Below are 23,396 nucleotides of genomic sequence, written 5' to 3'. Positions count from 1 at the left end.
AAGCAAATGGCAAACCCCAAACTACATGTGCATTGATTAATGTAGTTAATTAGTTTCAGCATATGGATGGAATGAACCCAAATCTTTGGCCTTCTTATCTAATGCACTTGTTACTAAACCAGACAGATCCCCATGGATAAAGCCCATGGTTTGGGGCGAGCATTGGGAAGGGGGGGGGCATATTCCGGTGAAAAATGAGACTAGTCTTACCGGCTGAGACTTGGAACAGAGCAGGGACCCTAGGACTCTTGGCTTTTCTGACTGCCGCTTCATCACTGCCACAATCTTCCAGTGCTTCTTCATTGTGCCAACTGTCTTGTTCCTGCTCTTCAGGGTCAGCATGGTTGCCTACCTGCCTGGGGTGGTGCACGACCTCCTTTAGGATGCTGGTGGCTGCTACAGCTGTGCGGGCATTTACCAGGGCATCCATCTCATCATAGAAAGCACAGGTCTCAGGGGCACGGCTGCTCCCTGCTTTCCTGTAGCTTGTCTGGAGGCTATTGAACTTTGTCCGGCACTGCTCCAGTGTCCGCAGAAAGCCCCTCTCTCGAAGGCGCTCGGCGATGGCCCGGTACACCTGCCGGTTGGGGTGGCGAGTCCGCAGCTTTTCATAAAACTGAGATTCACTGAGGATTGCCAGAAAAGCCTTGGTTTCCTCATAGCCCCAATGCACACCTGACACAGGAAGAAAGGATTTAAAGCTGGCCCTAAGTGAGAACACTTCCACGGTGCTCTGTACCCTTCTTAGGGCCCTTTAATGTGGTTCCTCTGTGTTTATGTCAGGCTATGTGTCTAACCCGCCCTCTTAGGTGGGAAATTACATGAAGGCAAACAAGGAGCTTGTATTACTTCTCTTAGCATCCCCAGTCTCCCTAACTAGAGGAAAGCTTGTACAATTCATACTTGGTGGATAAACCATTGACTAAATAACTTCAGTACGGGCATCAACAAAGACCAACTGCTACCAGGTAATCCATCACCTTCTGGCACATGACTGGTATCTCATCAAGTTGTTCTATAGATTGAAAGATGGAGAGTACAAAGGACATTGCCTGGCACATAATGAACATAAGCTGACCCGAGCTCTATGTTCAGGAGAGGCTTCTCTACCAACAGGAAGCTTCCCTCCCCAGGAAGCTGGCCAGCTATTTACATTGGAAAGGAGCTAGAGGAATGAGAAGAGAAAGGGGGAGTGTGGCTGTCAGACCCCCATCTGGCATGTTCTTGATTCTCTGGGCCCTTTGACGTATGTTCCATTTCCCCCCATGTTTTGTTCTTCCTTTTTACAGCTCACAATGATCACAAATAAAGATCTGTTACACTGCCCAGTGGGGGTCCAGTTCTACAGGTCATCAGTGATAATTAGCATTCCTTTGTGAGACCAGCTATCTAAGTCAGTCAATAGGATTAAACTGCCTTTTGGAGGCAGACATCCCATAGTTCCACATTTCTCTGAGGTAAATGGAGGCAAAGGGCTTGGGTTGAAAATTGGGTGGGATTATGTATACCAACAAGTCTATGTTAAAGAAAAGAGGTCTAGGCAGAAATCCATACTTGAAGTCAAGCTCTGCCAGCTCTACAGGTCAGGGTGGGAGCTGGGTTGGGCTCAGGCATCATTCCAACTTATAGCCATTGGAAGCCTTCTTTACCAGGAGGTGGAAAGACTTCTGGGACTTTACTGCAAATAGTTAAATTATTCCAGCAAAGACCTAGTAAGCTGCCAGTACTCTCTTGGAGTAGTTTTAACACCTGCAAGGGTCCTGGTCCAGATCAAAAGTAAATACCCTTGTGGGCAGCTAGGTGGTGCAGTGGATAGAGCACCGGCCCTGGATTCAGGAGGACCTGAGTTCAAATTTGGCTTCAGACACTTGACACTTACAAGCTGTGTGACCCTTGGCAAGGCATTTAACCCTCATTGCCCCGCGGAAAAAATAAAAAATAAAAAATGCATTAGTTCTCCTGGCTTCCATATCATGCTATTTAACTATATTTAACTCATAGTCTCCCATTGGCATGCCAGATCTTTGTCAAATAAACAGATGTCTAGTCACTTACTCTCCATCTTATAAGTACTTAAGAAGATGATTTTTGGAACCTAAATATAAATTTATATTTGCCCCTATCAGATTTCATGTTATTAGATTTGGCCTATAATGTTTTTTTTCTTTTTTCTTTTTTTTTTGAGGGGCAATGAGGATTAAGTGACTTGCCCAGGGTCGCACAGCTAGTAAGTGTCAAGTGTCTGAAGCCACATTTGAACGGGTCCTTCTCAATCCAGGGCTGGTGCTTTATCCACTGTGCCACCTAGCTGCCCTGATTTGGCCTATAATGTTCTAACCTACTAAGACCTTTCAAAATACTGTCATCCCATCTGTTACCTATGCAGCTTCTACTTTCTCTAGCACCTTTGTTATGCACTTCTAACACAACTTCTCCTTAACTTTGTAAAATTCCTCTGAAGGTATGAAAGTTTCCAATAGTTTCCAACAAGATTAGAACCTCATGTCAATACTTTATGCCCTAGATTATCCTGCATTCCTTTTTAAGGGAAGTGCCAAGGCTTAATTACTAAAGAGATCCTTACCTGTTCGACTCTGGAAAAGGGCTGTGGCCCTGGGACCTTTGGACTCCTGGGTGAACATCTTGAGGCCCATTTCCTTCCTTTCACTGTCTTTGGCTATGGCCCCCTTTCTAGTGTTCCCTCGTTCCCAGTCTTCTGTCTCCTGTCTCTGGGAGTCAGAGTCTCTACCCATCCTCCCTCGTGGACAGATGAACTCCTTCACAGCATAAGTTGGTTTAATGGTGGTAGCCCGGGCATGTATCACAGCTGCTATTTCCTCATAGAAGGGACAGGTCCCTGGGGAGTGGCTGGTTTTTGCTTTCCGGTAGCTAGTCTGGAGGTTTTTGAATCTGTACCGACACTGCTCCAGTGTCCGGAGGAAGCCGTGTTCCTGAAGTCGCTTGGAGACGGCATGGTAGACTTGGCTGTTTCTGTGACAGGTTCGGAGCCTTTCAGAAAATGAAGCCTCACTGAGAATTGCCAGGAAAATCTTGGTTTCCTCATAGCCCCAGTGAACGCCTGCATATTTCTCATCCTCAGCACTGCCCAAGGCTTGGTCCCTCCTGCCTTTCACTTCTTTCTTTGTTGGAGCCTGATAAGGTTTCCCTTGATCCTCACTGGGGTGTGAGTCTTTGCTGCTTTCTCTTTCCTCTGGTCTATGTAGATCTGAGTTCCATGAGTCTTTCCCTGACTTCTCTTGATGGGTCAGTTTGGATTTGGGATCTGGAGAGGCCAATGGGGAGGAATAAATAGCAGACATAATGACTGGTGTTGGTATCCAAATCAATTAAATGAACATTTACTAAGTCTACTATGTGCAAGGTTGCCTGCCCCAGGGACTATCTGTTTTGTTTGTTTGTTTTAAACTCAGTCCTAGCTGATTTAACAATTTAGGGAAACTGAACAATTTGTACTCTGGACAAAGACTGAGGCTTCCCTGGAGAAGAGCCCTACACATTCTGTTGGTGTTGGGGTAAAAAGGCCTTGGAAAGCCTGGGCTATGAGGGGTGTTGAGGGGGTTCAGCGGTCTCTCCTCCAATGGCTGTAATCCTCTCCCCATACAAATTCTACCCTTCCTTTAATGCCCTTTGCAAGGACCTTGAGCCTTGATCATTCCAGCTGACACTTAGCTCCCACCACCCCCTCTAGATCCTTTCCTGGCATTTACTGCTTGTGTAACACAAATTGGACTCTGCCTGGTATTCAAGGCAATCTACATGCTCCTTCCCCGGGCCTTATCTCACACTACTCACACTTCTCCTCTTTGCTAAATCCACCTCCTACCCCAGTCTATTGACATGTGACTCATTCTTCAAGTGTCACCTCATCCATGAAACCTTTCCCAATCTTTCCAGTTCAAAGCAATTTCTCCATGTACTTTGTTTCTTTTATGCATTTATCATCTTCCATGTTACATCTTATTTGTAATAGTTGGGGAAGATGTAGATGAGTCACATAGCATGGGCAGGATGGATGGATTGTGATATGCTGTGTTGGAGGGATCACCTATTTTGATGAAATCACGGAACCCCAGGAGTATTTTATTTGTTGGTCTGCCAAAAGATAGTTGGCAGTACCGTCTGAGGTGTCACAGTGGCTAGAGCACTAGCTAAAAAGACCTGAGTTCAAATCCTACCTCAGACACTTACTGGCTATATGACCCTAGGCAAGTCCACTTAACTTCCATCTGCCTCAGTTTCCTTATCTGTAATGGGGATAACAACAGAACTTACCTTATAAGGCTTGTTGTGAGGATCAAATGAGATAACATGTAAACTGCTTTGCAAACCTTAGAATGCTATATAAATGTTAGCTATTATTACTATCACCATCTCCTCTTCTCAGGTTTGCTTGTATAGGATATCTGACGGCATTCCCATTTCTCCAACAAGACTGCAAACCCCCTGATAGCAATCACCCTGTCACGCAGAATCACAGAATTAGAGAGCCAGAAAGGACTATGGAGGTCCACCCTCATCATTTTAGAGAAGAAACTGAGACCCAGAGAAACAAGAGGAATTTGCTGAGTCACATGGTTGATAGTAGAACCAGAACTAGACCTCAGGTTTCCTGATTCCTAAGCCAGTGTTCTTTGCATTGCATTATTCCTGCCTGTCCTCTCCTTGTAAGAGCTTTTATTTTGTTAGTTTGTTATCCAGAATAAGCTCATTCCTCGTAATCCTGATTCATGAAGACAGGAATTCTTTCACAAACACACACACACACACACACACACACATACACTGCGATCAGAGCTGACTCTGAGTAAGGGGTATGGTTAATTGAGGCAAACATACAGGATTTGGGGGACTCTCTGTGTCATCAGAGGAAGCATGTGGAATGTGGTGGGCAGAGAAGACTGCCTAGAAACCAGTTCTCATATTCATTAGGGTAGGGACGATCTATCGATTACCTCTTTTCGCATCCCCAACAATTAGCGCAAGGCCTGGCACATAGTAGATGTTCTAAAAATGTTCACTGATTGGTTGGTAAGTCAGTACCTAAAGACCGGACAACAATATCCATACCTTCTTGTCCCGTTGGCATGTTGTCTTTTGTGATAGTTCCAAGAATCTGAGAATGTTTGAACTGAAGAATGCTAGAGATAATCTGGTCTAACCTCCTCACTTGACTTATGCAAAAACTGAGGCCAAGGAAATAGTAATTTGCCTAAGGGGCCCCAGTGAGATGGTCACAGGCTTCTTAACACCCCCTGCCCCCATCTGCTGTCCTGTCCACCCAAACATGCTATCTCAACAAATGCTTCTTTTCCCTTTTTCCTTCACAACTGTCCCCAATGTTCACTTACTGAGGCTACACCTGCATAGAGGGGCTGTAGCTGGAAGGAGTCAGTAGGAGCTGCCTCATGTTCTACACTATGACTCTAAAGCTTAAGAGAAGAGTTAGAGCCAAGAAGAAGAGATACAAACCGAACTTTCTGTGTAAACAATCCGCTTGACTCTGAGGTCTTTTAGTTCCATTCTCTGCAATGCAAAATCCTAGGGATGAACTTAACAAGAGATTTCTGACAAAGCCTCTCACCATATATTAATGGACAAGATGGAAAGTCAGGTTGACTTGGCACTGACTGAACAACTAGAACAAAAGGATGTTGATTACTGAGTCAGGGCTAAGCTGGAATGGGGTCTCCAGAGTCTTGTCTAAGGGTTCCATCCTTGGTCTGGCTTTGGCTAACACTTTTTATCACTGATTTAGACAAAGGTATAAATGGTTGTAGATGACAGGAATCAGGAAGGCATAGCTAATACATTACAGAATCAGATTCCAAAAAGATCTGAAAAATAACCTGGGAAATGGCCCAAATTTAACAAGATTATAGTCATTCTTGTTATATTTCAAGTCTTAGGATAACAGAGGTCAGATCAGGATGGAGACGGGGCTAGAGAGTCAATGTTAAAAGGACCTAGAAGTGTGATGGAGGTTTGTACGTCCACTGACACCCAATAACGTGCAGTATGTTCCCAGACTAAGCAGTAGCTAAAATAAACACAAAATCAAGTGAAACCAGGATCCAACCTCATGGTCATGGGAATAGGATGACGCCCACTAATAAGCATGGGCTTGCATGTGAGAACTGACATGAAAGCTATCAACCAGGAAACAGAAGATCAGAAAGACATGTGGGCTGGTCACGTAGTTGGAGAAGGTGGTGGGATAGCCTGAGAGAGAACTGCATCATCTCCACGGATTATTAAAAAGGCCAGAGGAAGGAATCCAGTCTATTGGGTACACCTTTGACAAAGACAAAGATCACAAAGGATGATAAGGATATGTGGTATTATATACTACTGAAGAGAGGACCCAAATCAATCAGATCATGAAACTTGGGCAGTATAAATAGAATTTTGGCATCTGGATGAGGAAGGAGAAAGTCATACCGCATTCTTGGTTGAGGTCCCTCCCAAGTCTGGTATTCTATGATTCTATCTTGAATCATATCACATTTGGGGCATATTACATGTTATACTGTGACTAGGTTGAAGGAATTAGGGATATTTCATTTGGAGAAGACGTGAGGATGAGGTGAGGGGATGGAGGGAAGAGAGGCAGACTTGTTCTCCTTGGCTCCAGAGGGACCACAACGAGTTACAGGGAGGCATAATTTGGCTTAATGGAAGGAAGAGGTTATTAACTTTTAAAGCAGTTCATAATAGAGTGGGTCGTCCTGGGGAAGTAGGAAGGTTCTATCATGAAAGGTATTCAAACAGAGAATGGATGACCACTTGTGATATTGTAGGGGAGATTCATGCTTCAGACAAGATCTGGCCTTCAGGATCCCTTTTTAATCTAAGAATTTGTGTTTCTTGGGACAACTTTAGACAAGCCACAGCCAGATAAGGAGGTGAACAAAAGGCTGATTATCTGATTGGATTCAGGAAGAGGCATTTTCACAGTATTCCCATGGTAGTATGACTGAGGCAAGATCTGTCCAAATGGTAGCTTTAGATAATCTGGCAGTGAGATAAACCGAATCATCAGGAAACACTTGTTTATGCAGAATGCTTAGGAATGGAGGTCTTCTGAGATACTGAATGCTCTTGTTGCTGGGGTTTTTGTTTGCTTTGTTTGGTTTTTTGCCTGGTAATAGTCAGACAAGGCTCTTTATTTCAGGTGATTTACAAACATTTGAAAGAAATAACTGGCTGCACAATATTTGATTGTTCATCCAGTTTCATTCATCAAACAAATATTTAGTGTGTCTACTATGTGCAAGGCCTTGATCCTGCTTATGAGCAGAGAAATGACAGGCACACAAAAACAACTGAAGGGTAAGGATAAGGCAGCTGGTGATGGATACCTCACAAGTACAGAAGTTTGGGGCTTGACATCAAGGATGGTAGATCCAGGAATAGAATTTGAGTGTCTGGGTCTAAGGCTTACTGCCCTAATTAGTTGGGTGGTATTAAGCAAGTCATGCCACCACTCTGGGACTAACTTCACTCATCTTTCAAATAAGTCAGTTAGCCTAGATGATATCTGAATTCCATATATAAATTTCAAGGATTTTCATAGCCACTCATGAGTCTGGGCAGTGCTGTTGTTAATTGAGTTAGCATACATACCATGTGCCACATGTGGACCAATACATTTAAAGAATTAGAATTTAATAAAATGTGCCTAATAGCAACAATATAACAAATGACTTTAGAGAACAGTTTTGGGGTGTGCAAAGCATATTTATACATACATTCACTTACCTAATTGTCACAATGACCCGGTGGGGTGGGTACGACAGGGAATGTTACCCTCCATTTTTTACGAGAAACTAGAGTCAGGGAAGGGAAATGACTTATGAATCAGAGGCTGGATGTTTCGACAAAGCTTCCTCTGACTGCGAGCCCAGCCCTCTGCTCTCTATCACAACCAGACCGCCCCCAAACAATGCTGACCATGACTGAATCTCTGAACACTCAGGACCTTTCAGTGCCTCAAGATCAGCATTATGAATATTGATTGTTTTCTGGATAGAACCACGAGTAACAGATTTTAGCCCTTTGTGGACATCTGGTAATTTGAATTTGGGGTAAAATAAGAGCTGACTTCAGAGAATAAACCTTTGTTATATTGCCAGTGTTTATCTCAGGGTGTAACTGGCTCTTTCCCTTCCTTGAGTCCTTTGCTCTTAGGAATCATATCAAGGATACTATAATGAGGAATTTGGCTACTGATCCTCATCATCTTTGGGTAATCTGGGCCGTAGCTTTGGGTAAACAATAGATTCTCATAACACCCTGGGGGAGAGGGAAATGACAAGAACTGTTACCAAATGGGGTCCACTAAAGCAAAGAGAAAAAACAAAATCCTGGCTCTACTGATGCCCTACCAATAGAAGGCATTTTCATTAGGTTCTTACCCCAGCAGCTAGAGGATGGGCCTCGGGTGCCTGGTATCTTGCCCTTATGGGTCAGTTCTTTGTTGATCATTTCATCACCATCACAACTCTCTGTGCCCTCCTCATGCTCCCTGTTTTCTGGTTCCTTAGTTTCAGCATTGTCGTCCCTTTTTTGAGAAGGACCCCAAGTTGTCCCCAAGGTGTCAGGGCAGGAAGTGGAAGTGCGGGCGTTTAGTAGGGTGGCCATCTCTCCATAGAAGGCGCAGGATTCGGGGGTTCTGCTATTCTTCGCTTTGCGGTAACTCGTCTGGAGGTTTTTGAACCTATAGCGGCATTGATCCAGTGTCCGCAGGAAACCCTGCTCCCGAAGCCGTTCAGCTACTGCTTGGTATACTTGGCTGTGCTACGACGGGACTGTAGTTTTTCGGAGAACTGAGGTTCACCAAGGATGCAAGAAATGTCATGGTTTCCTCATAGCTCCAGAGCACTCCAGAAACTTTTGTGTCTGCTCCATCACACTGTTTCTGCTCCTCCCAGCGTTTTCACTTCTTTCCTGGCAAACGCTGGCCAGACTGTACTTGTTCTTCACCTGTGTGGGCGTCTCTCGGATTCTCTGTTTCCTCAGAGCCCTGGTGATTTGGTTCCCCTGGGCCCCTTCCTAGCTCTATTGGCAAAGTGATGTTGGACTTGGGAACTGGAAACTCTGCTGGTAAGAAAGCAAACAAGGCAGGACAATATATGATCATTATAAAGCTGTTCCTTGGAGTTCAGTGGGATATGTCAGAGAGATTCCTAGGGAATAACCAAAGACCACTGTGGGGCCTTAATATTCTCCCTCAAGTCACTGATAGAGGAGAGTAAGGAGACTTAGTGACTTGGTCACAGGTGAGAGTTTTCACAGATTTGTAAGAGCTCAGAGATCAGAGCCTCATTTTGTGGAGAAGAGAAAATCAGAAAATGTTAGGGCCAGAAGGGATTGTGGGGAATGACTTCATTTAACCACCTCATTTTATAGATGGGGAAACTGAGAGCTGGAAAAGCTCAGTAACTGTGCTGAAGGTCACAAAGCTGGCTGATGGCAAAGCCACGACTAAAAATTAGCTTAAAAATAATCCAGGTAGGGAGTGATTTGTTAGAAGCTAAAGAATATATTTGAGTTTATAAGGAGATTCAGAAGACACCTTTAAGAAATTCAACTCTTCTGTCTATCAGGGAGAAGCTTGTGAACTCCGTTCACAGCAAGGAAATGAACACACTCTTAAGATACAGAATACAAAGAAAGCTAACCAGCTATAAAAAAGCTTTATGGAATAATCACTTACTTAAACACAGGGACTTATAAGTAATTCAAGGAATAATAGAAGGTCAGAACTGGGAGAGTACTTGAAGGTTATTTGGCCCAAAGTTTTCATTTTACAAACAAGGAAACTAAGGCTTGGAAAGAAGTCATTTGCCCCAGGTTACATTGCTAAGAAGCGGCAGAGCTGGGATCTGAATTCCAGTTTCTAAGCCCCTTCCCACCTCTGCTATTTTGCTTTCTGTTGACTGGTTTCAGGGGAGGCAAAAATCCCATCATTTCACTATTTAAGTTGGATTGGGTTGTCAAGATCCTATGCTAGAAAGTCAATCTAGACCCAGCTTAGAGAAGGTATTTTTTACCTCCAATTTTCATCCACATGGGTGCTCCTTGCAGAGTCTTTGTGAGTAGTTGTGGACCAAAGACTACATTGACTAGTGGCCAACCTTATAGTGATGAGTCTACTTGAATTTAGCCATGTGAGCCTCAGACAACAGATACCTAGTTGCCACCTGGCCCATACCTGAAGCAACCAGAGCTTATACTTTATGGTATAGTTTTCAAAAGTCCAGAGCCATGTCTACACCACCATCAGGCAGGATTTTAGTGGAGAAAGAACCGGTAAACAATAAGCCACCAACAAAATAAGCTTGCATTACAATTTCTCTGGGTAGAGTCTAAGAGCATAGTGAATTCAAAACTCTTTTTTCCTCTGCCCCTTTTCTCATTATGTTGTGCTTGTGATCAAGAAAGGGATGTCTGGGAAGGAAAACAATCTTAACTAGCCATCAAAAAAAAAAAAAAAGAGTCACAGAAAGTAAACTTGAAGAGAGATGCCCAGGGAGCCAAGTGGCTGTGGATCAATTATGGGGTAATGGAGGTGCTCTGAGTTACACAGCTCTTCAATAACGTCAATAACCAAAATAATGATGACTTAAAGTTCATGGTTCTGCTACTGGGAGCAGAACACACAAGGACAGTGAACTTTTTTCTTCCTCTGCTCAATACTTGATAAGTTGACATTAAAACAAGTAAATAGGGATGGACTAGAAAAGGAAGAACTTAAAAGATATGAAAACCCAGAAGTCTATGCAATCTACCTTTAAGGAGAATTTAAAGAAGAGGAGACATATGGTAATTTTTTTTTTTCTTTGCGGAGCAATGAGAGTTAAGTGACTTGCCCAGGGTCACACAGCTAGTAAGTGCCAAGTGTCTGAGGCCAGATTTGAACTCAGCTCCTCCTGGATCCAGGGCTGGTGCTTTATCCACTGTGCCACCTAGCTGCCCCACATATAGTGATTTTAAGGGCAAAGAACAAGCTAGAGGGTCTTTGGGGGAGCCCTCCAGGTCCTGTGCCTCTACTGTGGACATCCCTGAAGACCAAAACTCACTCACTTTAAACATCACAAGACTCTGGATTCACTGAGGTGGACACCCTCAGAAGTCTCAGGGAATTATGAGTTGTAGACACCTGAAAACTTATCATTTATGAGGGAAATGAGTTCTTACCTAGCAAGAGCTCATTCCCACAATCTTCTCCCTTGATGTCCTTGCAGAAGTCCTGAGCAGGGTTTCCATGGCCTGGGGCTTCCTGTGAGAAGTATAAGGGCACATCCTCAAATGCCACTGACCCATAGGATGTGTGCCCCCTGCCCCGCCCCCCAATTCAGGACTCAGGGCTCACAGGCATTTCATATTGCCTGATTAATGCAACAGGGAGAAGCAAGGTCCAAAGGCAGGAACTCAGGAAAAATAATTGGTGGGGTTGAAGATCATCAAATGTAGGCTTTTTATCTAGGGAGGCAACGTCACACTTGGGGAAGTTTTAGGAATGACAGAAAAAGGGAACAATCAACAGGGTGGGCCTAGTCTTCAAGGTACAGACATTTCAGGAAATAAAAGCAAACTGCAGCTTACCTGGGACTCAGCTACCATCTTGTAGTCACCAATGTGCCTTATCGTAGGAAGGGCAGAAACCTGAGGAGCTAGGCTATCTAAGAAGAGAAAGGAGTTATTGGAGTCCCATTTATTCCCCAGATGGCCACTTTCATACTTCTTTTGGAGACACATCAAATTCTGAGTGTTTGCTGCCTTGTATCCAATTGAGACTGCCCTTGTTGCTAGCACTATGATGACTCTGTGCTTCATCTTGTCGTTCTTCAGGTTCACGACTTTATGCACTGGGCCAAAAATGAGGGTCACCCTGTTCTGGAACTCCATGCTCCCCAAGGTCAGGTTGTTCTGATTCTCTGGCCTCGGTGGGGATTGGGAGAGGGGGGGGCCCATCTTCAGAGTGCCAGGACAAAAAAGCCAGTCATACATGAGGGTAACCACTCAGAGCAACAAAGGCAGCATCCTCTTGTGGGATGCCATGTCGTCAGTGCCAGGAAGGATAGAGCTATGTGTTCTCCCTGTCAGCACCTCCTCCCCAGTCCCAGCACCTCCTCCCCAGTCCCACCACCTCCTTCTCCACACCATGACTCCATCTTCCTAGCATAGGCCCCTCCCCCAGCCATCTTAGAATACATTCTCTGCTTCTCACCACTCTTCTGCAGGGGCTTAGCCTCCTCCATAGGGCTCAGCTGCTCCAGCGGTTCCCAGTAGGGGCTCTGTATTCCCTTCTCCTGGGAGGCTCTCTCTGGCTTGATCTCTGCTGAATCTAACTGGAAGCTCTGTGACTCCTGTGCTGTACTCAAGGTTGCTGGCAATTCAGAAAGCACTTCTTGTCCCTGTATACAAAAGGTGACCTGGTGATAGCACCCTTCCTATCACTGAAGCCCTTGTGGTCAGGGGATTTTTGGTGAAATCAAATTGAAAACCCCCATAAAGAGACAGAGGAAGAGCAATTAAAAGGGCAATGATGCTAGCAGTGATTATCTGCCCAGTGCTTTACAGTAGGACACATACTGCTTTATCTGTTGTTCCCTCATTTGATACCCACCACAGCCCTGGGAGATAGGCAGAGCAACAACTACTGTTCCCATTCTACAGATGAGAATACCAAGGCTTGGGGACGCTAAGCGATCTGTCCAGGGTTGCATCGTTACTAAGCAGCAGAACCGATACTCAAACTCAGGTCTTCTGATTCCAAATGCAAAGATCTGTTCACTACACCACACTGCCTCTTTAATCGAATCTATTTTATTCTGAGAAAAGCAATTTGTCATCTAGAGGTTTTAAAGAGAGAGGGGCCAAGTCTAAGGCAGGCAGCTGCTCTAAAATCAAGTTTTCAGGGCTTTGTCTTCCTGCCCAGTAATCAAATAATCAAAAATCCTGACTGAGCACTTAGTACAGAAGGAGAAACATCATATACTTGTGATCCTCAAAGAGTGTAATCAACCTGGAGAGACAAGACATATGCATGTAAAACTATAGCAATGCACCGTCAGGCAGAATGTTACAGGAGTTCAGAGAAGGGGGAGATCACGTCCGGTTGGGGCAGTCACAGAAGGTCTTAAGGAGGAAGAGCTGAGCTGGGCCTTGAAGGATGGGTATTTTGACAGGGATGAAGTCATGGGTATGCTGGGCTGGGGAGCCAGTATGAACAAAGGCCCAGAGTCCATATTTAGGGGACAGTACAATGACGTTTTTGACAAGAGGGCAGGACATATGTGAAAGAGTAAGAAGTCTGGGAAACTAGACTGGGGCTTGATTGTGAGGGATCTTGAAGCATTAGGCTAATGACTTTATCATATTGGCAAGGCAGGAGTTGCTGCTTGAGGGTGGCATGAAGCCTTAAACTATGATGATGATGTAGGCCTCTCACAAGCAGGCACATCATGTAAAGACCCTGCCTAGGCCTGGTACCCAACACACTGCTAAATGTCTTTTTTGAAAATTTTGTTTTGTGAGGCAATGAGGGTTAAGTGATGTGTCCAGGGTCACACAACTAGTAAGTGTCAAGTGTCTGAGGCCGGATTTGAACTCAGATCCTCCCGAATCCAGGGCTGGTGCTTTATCCACTGTGCCACCTAGCTGTCCTCACACCAGTAAATGTCATAGGCTGAATGAGGCCCTGTCTCCTCATCTCTTAGGTCAATCTGGAGTGGCCCTGAAGGTTGTCAGAACTGAAATGGCCCTGGGAGTATGTCCTGGAGTAGTCCAAGATTAACCTTTGTTGGGAACACTCTACGGAGAACAGGACCACTGTGGGGCCTCTCTGGATACTTTGGTTTCTGCTATGGTGGCACTAGAAGAGATAGAATGAATCATATCCAAACTTGCAGATCAAGAGAGTAGACTAGGCAGAAAAGAGCCAACATCCAGTGGGCCCTCAGGGAATGTTCTAGACTTGGCTGTATCCACTGCCACCACTGTCTCATAGTCCCAAGATTGAACATGCCCCCTTAGAATGTCTCTTTCAAATAAAGATGATCTAGAGTTGCTCTGAGCCCTTCCAGACACCTTGGTCTAGATTCATAACTATATGAAACTTTAAAGCAAAGGCATAAGACTAAATGTACTAATTCAGTAACTCTATGACACGTGAGACTTCTTCTGAATCTGGGTTTGTGCCATGGGACTCACAATTAATATAAATTAAGGATCCAAATTATTCTTAGGTGCCATCCACAGGACCCCAAATCTGTCCTTCCCAGGGATCTGAAGCCCTTCCTTCAGAGGGAAAGGCAAAGGCTCTGAGCTCAGCGATCTCTACAGCATAAAATGCCAAGACCCCCAAATTCATTTTGGCCAAGACAACTCTAAAAGAAGAAAGCATATGTTAAGTCGTTAAAAATGTGTAGTCTAAAACTTCCCAATAGGCAAAGGGGTAAAGATAATAATGGAAAAGGCCACAGATTATAGATTCAGTACTGAAAGAGACCTAGAGGTCATCTAGGTCAAGCCACTCGTTCTGTACCTGGTAGGTGCTTAAGTATATTCATTTTACAGAGAAAGAAAATGAGGCCAACTTGGAAGAACCAGGATTTGAACTTAAATCTAGCGGTTTTCACATCAATCAATCAGTCAATCAACAAGCCTCAATCACATACCTATTAGGTACTAGGCACAAAGGTGAGTAGGACAAATGGAAGGGACCTCAGTGATATTCTTAGAACTTAGTATGGTAGGTCAAACAGAATATGTGATAGAGGATGACTCACAATTAGAATTACTGTTATCACTAGCACAAAATACAGTGCTAGGTGGGAGAAAAGCACCATGCTTGGTGCTACAGTTAGCAGTCACTGCCATGAAAGTGCCCATTTTGCAATATATCTAAGGTGTCTATAAGATCTATCTGGGCAAGAAATTGAGCTTCCTTATGAAATGAGCCCTGCGCATTCTGCTTTCCAGGTTGGGTAATTCAAGGAGAGGTTATGGGCTTGAGGGATGAGAGTTTAAGGACACTTCATGAGTAGTCCTTTAGGTGCAATCATTATTTCCATTAACAATAAATAGAATATAATGTTTACTATATCTTTAGAAGTCAGGCTAATCCGGGCAGCTAGGTGGCACAGTAGATAAAGCACTGGCCCTGGATTCAGGAGGACCTGAGTTCAAATCCGGCCTCAGACACTTGACACTCACTAGCTGTGTGACCCTGGGCAAGTCACTTAACCCTCATTGCCCCGCCAAAAAAAAAAAAAAGAAGTAGGCTAATCTAATTAAAATGGGAGTAGAGATGGTCTTGGAGAAGTCACACCCCATTTGCCAGGATAGAATGCAAGATTATCTTCTCCATTCTTCAAAAGAATGGAGAAGTGATATATCTATGATGAACATTAAACAAAATATGTGTGACTGTGCATATGCATATGTGAGATTCTCTCTTTAGGGCTTCCTGGAAGAAACAATTAAGTACTCCCACAAATTAAGGCCCACCCCCCCCTCCATGTTTTTACCATCTTCTACCTAGAAGTGACTCCCCTCCCCCACTCTTTTCTCCCTCTCTAAATCCTATTTTAACCCTGCATGGCCCAAATGAAGTCCCACCTCCTCCAGGGACTCTTTCCTAATTACATATTAGCCTCTTGTTCTTTTCTTCAAATTCTTAAGTCTGTTTTCAGCCAGTACAAAATACCGTAGCAGTTAATTGACATCTACCTGTTTCATGTTTTGTTTTGCCAATTTGCTAAGTTCCTTGAGGACAGATATTCATTCTTAGACTTCTTTTGTATCCCCCGCAATGTCTAGTGTATGTTCAATAAACATTTTGTAACTGATCAATTCAACAGTATTTTTTGGTTTTTCTCTAATCTGGTGTAGTAAGTCTAGTCAAATATGTTGTGTCACTTAGACCCCAAAATAAGAGAACTGAAGGCACGTATCTATCTAAATTAAGAGCTCAGAGCTCATGCACGGCCCACTTTGGGAGACCAGATGATCTCTGGAGAGAAAAGCGAGGTTCCTGTGTTTCTTTATTTAACTTTAGTCTGTAACTATTCTGTCACCAAGAAAATATAACTAATTCAGAAGCATACTGTGTCTAAACTCCATCCACAATAATGGTGGCCCTTCAGATTCAAAGAGGGTAAAGGTAATAGATTCCAAGTTGTTGGGCTGAGGGGCAGAGGTCGCCCAGAACTGAGGGTCATGTGTATGGAAGGCGGGCAGAGAGAATATATACTTCCACAGTGAGTCAAGCTAAAGACGTCCCCATGAGACAGGAAAGAAGCTCGAACTGAAGTTTCAGCAGAGAGACAAGGAAAATCCCAAGACTTTCTACAACTCCAGCTACTGCTCGATTGTGCTGTCTTTCCTAAAACACTACCTTGAGTTTACTTTCTGGTTATCGCTGCATCCTCTCTCACTCTAGTCAGAACATCCCTCTGAAGACCTAGCTAGCATCCTCATTTTACAGATGAAGAAACTGAGGCACAGAGAGATGGAGTGATGTGCCCAGCTGGCCTGAGGTTGAGCTGGGAGTGGTATCCACATCTCCCGCTTCCCAGAGCAAAGCTCTTTCCATTAGACCATGCTGTTCTCACCTGCTTCTCTGGTCTTTTGGGCTCTTTCTGCCAAGCCTCCACCACGGTCACCACCTCCTCTGCATTCTTGGGATGATGATCCCACACCCAGGCCTGCAGCTCCTGTGGCAAGATGCTCAGGAACTGCTCCAGGACTAGGAGCTCCAGAATCTGCTCCTTTGTCCGTTTCTCGGGCTTCAGCCACAAATGGCAGAGTTCTCGGAGTTGGAAGAGCACTTCATGAGGCTGTGTGGACTCTCCATACTGGAACTGTCGGAAGTGCTGGCGGGAAGCCTCTGAGTCAGGGTCATAGCCCCAGAGATTAGGGTCCTGGCCCAAGCAGGAGTCATCCTCCAGTTTTACTAACAGAAATTCCTCCTGATGGGATGGGGCAAGAACAGCAGCCATTGTTTGTTTGGGAATTAGTCTTGCTCCAGCACAGGCCTTAATTCTAGGGCTCACATCTCTGTTTGTCTGACAAATCACTTGGAGCAGCTCCTGGAAAACATGCGGGGAGGGAGGGTGGAAATAGAGAAAAAGAGAGAAGACTGAGCAGAAGAAAAACAGAAACTTCATTAAGAGTTCCTATGTATTTGGTACAAACTATTTGCCTTGTATTTGTAGCTTATTCATTTGTAGCAAATGAACATATAATAATATACTTTACTAAAATGTAAAAATTAAAGGATTTGAAAGTAATTTGGAAACAGATTCAAGATTACTTAAAATATCAAAGACCAGGGGCAGCTAGGTGGCGCAGTGGATAGAGCACCGGCCCTGGAGTCAGGAGGACCTGAGTTCAAATCCGGCCTCAGACACTTAACACTTACTAGCTGTGTGACCCTAGGCAAGTCACTTAACCCCAATTGCCTCACCAAAAAAAAAAAAAAAAAATCAAAGACCAGTAGGATGGAGCATACACCTACCCATATGGATTTGGTTGGTTAGTCATTTTTCATTTGTGTCCAATTCTTCATGATCCCATTTGGGGTTTTCTTGGCAAAGATACCATTTCCTTCTACACTTCATTTTACAGATAAAGAAATTGAGGCAAACAGGGTTAGGTGATTTGCCCAGGGTTTTACAGCTAGTGAGGCTGGATTTAAACTTAGGTCTTTCTGACACTCTATTCCTTGTACCACCAAGCTGCCCTACCTATGTAGATAGGTCAAAATAAGGTCTAAGTATTGTTCTGAAATTTTGCATTAAAAAAGACAGTGGTCATATATTGTAGATAAACTGCCCTACTTGTCTATTCCCTATATATGACATTCCATCTTCCCCTTAGGTGTCAGCACACAGACTGTCCCCCTGCCCGGAACATTCTCTCTTACCCTGGAGTCCTTAACTCTCCTTGAGAATCAGCTTACGTGTTTCCTCACTTTGTATTTAGTTATTTCTTTTTTCTTTTTTTTTTTTAGTGAGGCAATTGGGGTTAAGTGACTTGCCCAAGGTCACACAGCTAGTTAAGTGTTAAGTGTCTGAGGCCAGATTTGAGCTCAGGTCCTCCTGATTCCAGGGCCAGTGCTCTATCCACTGCGCCACCTAGCTGCCCCTAGTTATTTCTGTACATGTTGTTTCTCTTCTGTAGTATGTAAGCTTTTTGAGACAGTCAATGAAACAGAGACTATATCCCCAGGGCCTGGCACACAGCAGGCACTTAATAAGTGCTTGTTGAATTGACTTGGTGAGTGAGTTCCAAAGATGCCTTCCCTTAGTTCTTAGAAAATCTGACTCTCTTGCCCTGTGAAATTGAGAGGCTATGAACAATGAGAATAGCCAGTCTAGTCAGTTATCCCAAGTGTGCAGAAGAAAAGCATTGAAGTGGTCAGAAGGTATGAACAGTTCTCAGAAGAAGAATGGCAAATTAGGAACAACTACGGAACAACTACATGAAGAACTGCTCTGAGTCACTAGTAAGAGAGGCAAATCAAAACAACTCTGAGGTTTGACCTTGTATCCAGCAAATTGGCAAAAGGGATAAAAGACGGTCATTGTCAACGTTGGAGGAGTCAGGAAAAAGTAGGCACACTAATATACTGCTGGCGAAGCTGTGACTGGTCCAACTATTCGGAAAAGCAATTTGAGATTATGCTAAGAAAGTAACTAAAGTATATAATTTAACTCACAATCGAATTTTTGGGCCGGAGATCCCACTCACTTCTACACATATGTCCCCAAAATGTCAGTGATAAAAAGGTCTCAGATATACCATAACATTTACTGCAGCTCTTTTTGTAGTAGTAAAGAGCAGAATATGCTCATCAAGTGGGGAATAGCTGAACAAGTTCTGCTAGATGGAATATTATTAGATGTAAGAAAAGATGACTCTAGCAAATACAGAGAAGCTTGGGAAGACTTATAACGGGCTAATGCCAAAGGAAGCAGAGGCAGGAGTACAATATACCCAGTGATTATAACAACACAAATGGAAATAATGATGACAAGCTTGGCCCCAGAGAGATATGAAAATGCACCTTGCTCCTAGAACACGGCCTAGGAATGGCAGATTTAGTCGATGGTGGTTGGTAGTTCTGTTGCACTGTCACCCCTCCCTCCCTTTTTTTATATTAGATAACTAGGTGGTGAGGCAGATAGAGAGCTAGGTAAGTCCTTAACCTCTGATTGCCTCATCTACAAAAATCTCTCAGGGTTTTTGTGATGATCAAAGGAAATAATATTTTTAAAGTGTTTAGTTCAGTGCACATGGTAAATGGTATATAAATGCTGGCTATTAGTATTATTATTTCTAAGATGGCTTTCTGGGAGGGAGAAGGGAGTATTATACTGGGAAATGAAGGTGGTATAAAAACAAGTAATACCAATATGTAAAGTATCTCTGGGATAACAGAGACCTCAGTCAGAAGGAAAAAAAAAACCAACAAACCTTTAAAGAACTCAGTCAACACCAGGGTATCTATGTGGTTAGAAAGAAGGAACTGAGCTCAATTCCAGAAGAGTCGGGCAGCATTGTTTGCTCAACACCAACAACAGTGTGGAGGAGATGCCACAGTTTCTATCCTCAAGCACTTACGGTTGAGTGGAGGATGACAAAATACATACAAATATATACTGCATAAACACAAGAAACAACATAACAACAAAAGTGGTTCATGTTTCTATAGCTCTTTTAAACATCTGCAAAACGCTTTCCTAACAATGACCCTGTGAGGGTAGACAGTGCCAGCATCAGGCCTGTTTTCCAAGTGAGGAAACTGTATATATAACAGATATGAACTAAACAGTGCATCTATACATAGAGAAACACACACACATAGGTCCACATGGTAACTATGTCTGTACAGACACAACTGCAAGCATGAGAAGGAAGTGCAGAGGATGTGAGAACAAGTGGGGTCAGGTCATTAAGCTGGAGGGAAGATTAAATCTCCAGGAAGATGCTGAATGTGAAGGAGTTGAGTGGGGAAGGGCTGGGTGGGCCATTCTGAGCATAGTCATCCCACTCATGTCTCAGAAGCAGAAGGGGCAGAGGAGAAGGAAGTCTTGCTAGGTAGTGTGAAGCTTAGTGGTAAGTGAGGGCACTCAGTTGACGGAAGGCCTGAGCAGTACAGGGCTTTAAGTTCCATTCTGAGGCATTCGAATTTGCTCTGAGCTGCATGGGTGCCATGGGAGAATCCTAACATGGGAGTGACATATTAAATTATGATAAAGAGAATCCCGACAGATTTACAGGAGAAAGGGTGAGAGATGGGCAGGCTGGGAGGCGGTTATTCAAGTAATAATAAAAGCAGTTGCCTTTTATAGAGCACTTCATGATGTACAAAGTGCTTTACACAGACCCTCTTCTGATTCACAACAGCCCTAGGAGGTAAGTGCTGTATTATCCTCATTTTACAAAGGAGGAAGCCAAGGCTCCATTACCCAGGGTCAGACAGAGCTGGTATGTATCTGGTGGGAGTGTGGTGGGAGCTGGAAGGAGGCTAGCACCTTGGCTGAGGGCCATGTTTCCTTTTTATTTCATATTTCATTTCATATGAAATGACAAAGTTGCATAACCAGAATCTCACTTAGAAAAAGAAACAAAAGAACAAGGTGACAGACTTGCGTGAGGGTCAGAGATCTGAGGGAAGGCAGAGATAATGTCTGAGAGATTTAAAGAAGAGTTGGGGTGAGGAGGGGGAGTGAAGCAGGGGAGAAGGAAGGAGAAAGAGACATACTGAAGTATGTGGGCAGGTCCAGCCTCTGAAAAGGAGAAGCTGTAGTCTCCCAGATGCTGGACACAAAGCCATTTTCATCTTAAGTCTGCAGAACAGAATGATTCAATTCAAATTCATTTCAACAAAGAAAAACGAATTAAGTTTTTGTGTTAAGCACTATATTTTAAACTGGAAGAAGGACAAAGTCCAGATAAGACACAAGCCACGTCCTCATAGAGATTACAGTGTAGAAAGATGGTAGAGCACAAACAGGACTAATATTAAATAATATACCGTAACTACATGAGCTAGGTGCAAGCAAAATGCCGTGTGAGGTGCAATGGAGAGCAAGAGGAATTAAGGAGTGCTTTCTGGAGGAAGTGGCATTCAAGTTAGACTTTAAAGGATGGCTAAAAATTCAGCAGGTGATGGGGAAGGAAGGACAATTCCCCTGCACGAGAAACAGCTTAAGCAAAGGCCCAGAGGGAGGAAAGGGCAAAGCACAAGAACAGTCCAGTTTGGAGTCCTGAGAACATGGGAAATAGTATGAGAGAAGACTGGGTGGTGCAGAGCACAGATGGCTTTGATCCACTAGGACATCGGGAGGTTTCTGGGCAACAAAATATGATCAGATTTATGCATTCCTATGGCATTGGCATGAAGGCTAGACTGGTGATGGGGTAGGGAGGAAGGCAGGGAGATGAGCCCATAAGTAAAAAGAGAAGGAACAAGAAATGTTTGGTTTGGAGCAGAGAAGACTTAGGGAGGGCAGATACACTTGTTCTTCTTGGGCCCCAGAGCCAAAATAGGAAATAAAGGGTATAAATGACAGAGAGGCTGAGTTCAGTTTAGATAAAAAGCAAAAACTTCCCAATAACAGATGGTACCCCAAAGTAAAAATGGGTTATGTCATGAAGTGGTGGCTTACTACTCACTGGCAGACTTCAGGTGAACACTAAAGTATCACTTGTCAGGAATGCTGTTCAAGGGTGCCTTAGAAGAGATGACTGGGGCAGCTAGGTAGGGTAGTGGATAGAGCACTGGCCCTGGAGTCAAAAGGGCCTGATTTCAAATCTCACCTCAGACACTAGCTGTGTGACCCTGAGCAAGTCAGTTAACCCCAACTGCCTTAAACTTCCGGGGCCACCTCCAGTAGTCCTGATATATATCTTGCCACTGGACCCAGATGGCTGGAGGAGAGAGTTGACCTTGCACAGTCCTCCCTGACTTAAATCCAATTCAGTGCAAGTCATGACATCACCCCGATGTCATAGTCCTCTTCCAGAATGAAGGACAAACAACCACAGAAGAGATGATTTCTAAGGACCCTCCAGCCCTGAGATTATGATTCTGTGACCCCTCAGAACATAACAGATGAGTGGTAATGAGGACCTCTATACTAAGATGCTGGCAGTGGAAATAAGGAGGGATGGATAAAGGGGATAATGAAGAAGGGTCAATAGGATGTGGTAAATAGTTGGTTAGATAGGGATAGGGCTGGAATTGTGCTGGGGATGAAACTCCCCCTTTCAGTTCTGCTTGGCACCTTTTGTGCATCTGATAGTCTTAGAGGGCCTCCTGAGGTACTAAAAGGTTTGTGACTTGCCAAAAATTAGAGAGCTAGTAGAGCAGAAATGGTGCTTGAACCCAGCATCTACCTAGTCTTGAAGCCAGCTTTGTGTCCACTAAAATGAGAAAGAACACTAAGGTTTTGTATTTGGGGGTCTATGTACACCATGGGGCCACTGACAGAAATAGCAAAGTCAGAAGGAGTTACAGATTTTGAGGGGAAAGATGAGAAGCTGGACTTTAGACAGACTTAGTTTGAGCTAGCAGGAGGATATCTAAGTGGAGATTTTATCTAGACAGTTTCAGGTGTCGCTCTATAACTTATTTAGGCCAGAGATAGACTTTTAGAAGTACTCTTCATAGATCTGATTACTGAAGCCCTGAGAGCTAATTAGGTAGCCAAGGGAGAGAATGTGGAAAGAAAAGAGCCAAGGGTGGAAGCTTGGAAATATTAAAGGGTAGGAAGATGACAAATCAGCAGAGACAAGGAAATAGCAGTTTAAAAAGGCAAAGGAGGAAAGAATATCTACTAGGAGGGAAGTGGTGAACAATGTTAAATGGGTTCAGAGAGATCAAGGATAATGATTTTTTTAAAAGGCATTGACGGGGCAGCCAGGTGGTGCAGTAGATAGAGCACCGGCCCTGGATTCAGGAGGACCTGAGTTCAAATCTTACCTCATATACTTAACACTTACTAGCTGTGTGACCCTGGGCAAGTCACTTAACCCTAATTGCCTCACCAAAAAAACCAAACCAAAACAAAAAACAAAAAGGCATTGAATTTGGCAGTTAGGTCACTGGTGACCTTCAGAAAAGTGGAGACAGAAACTAGATAGCAAGAAGCTGAGAAAAGAGTGGGTGGTAAGAAAGAAGAATTAGGCAGAGATTTTTTTTCCCCAAAAGCTTGGTCTGGGAGGGAGGAGAGATAGGCCATTCAGTAGAAGACTTAAGGAAAGATTGTTTTTAAGGCTGGGAAGACCTAAGCAGGCTTGCTTGTTGAATGAATAGATGGTAAAGAAAGGGTCAGTGGAGGAAAGATTCAATGTGA

The 23,396-nt window shown here is 43.9% G+C and overlaps 1 protein-coding gene across 1 annotated transcript in view; it reads right to left on the bottom strand.

Annotated features, from left to right (window-relative positions):
- The window catches only part of LOC122748134 (zinc finger and SCAN domain-containing protein 20-like), a 28,111-nt gene that overhangs the window by 2,737 nt on the left and 1,978 nt on the right, over positions 1–23,396 (bottom strand). Inside the window, exons 2-9 of the mRNA XM_043993835.1 lie at positions 16,644–17,120; positions 12,254–12,440; positions 11,629–11,705; positions 11,221–11,302; positions 8,961–9,120; positions 8,436–8,812; positions 2,585–3,283; positions 211–675 (exon numbers count right to left, since the gene is read on the bottom strand). Of these exons, the coding sequence (XP_043849770.1) occupies positions 211–675; positions 2,585–3,283; positions 8,436–8,812; positions 8,961–9,120; positions 11,221–11,302; positions 11,629–11,705; positions 12,254–12,440; positions 16,644–17,030 (2,434 nt within the window). The 5' untranslated portion in view covers positions 17,031–17,120. The remainder of the gene's footprint in view (positions 1–210; positions 676–2,584; positions 3,284–8,435; positions 8,813–8,960; positions 9,121–11,220; positions 11,303–11,628; positions 11,706–12,253; positions 12,441–16,643; positions 17,121–23,396) is intronic.

This window comes from Dromiciops gliroides, chromosome 3, assembly GCF_019393635.1.
Source record: "Dromiciops gliroides isolate mDroGli1 chromosome 3, mDroGli1.pri, whole genome shotgun sequence".
NCBI lineage: Eukaryota > Metazoa > Chordata > Mammalia > Microbiotheria > Microbiotheriidae > Dromiciops > Dromiciops gliroides.
The sequence above is the reverse complement of the archived record's forward strand: the minus strand, read 5'-3'. Positions and strand labels throughout refer to the sequence as shown.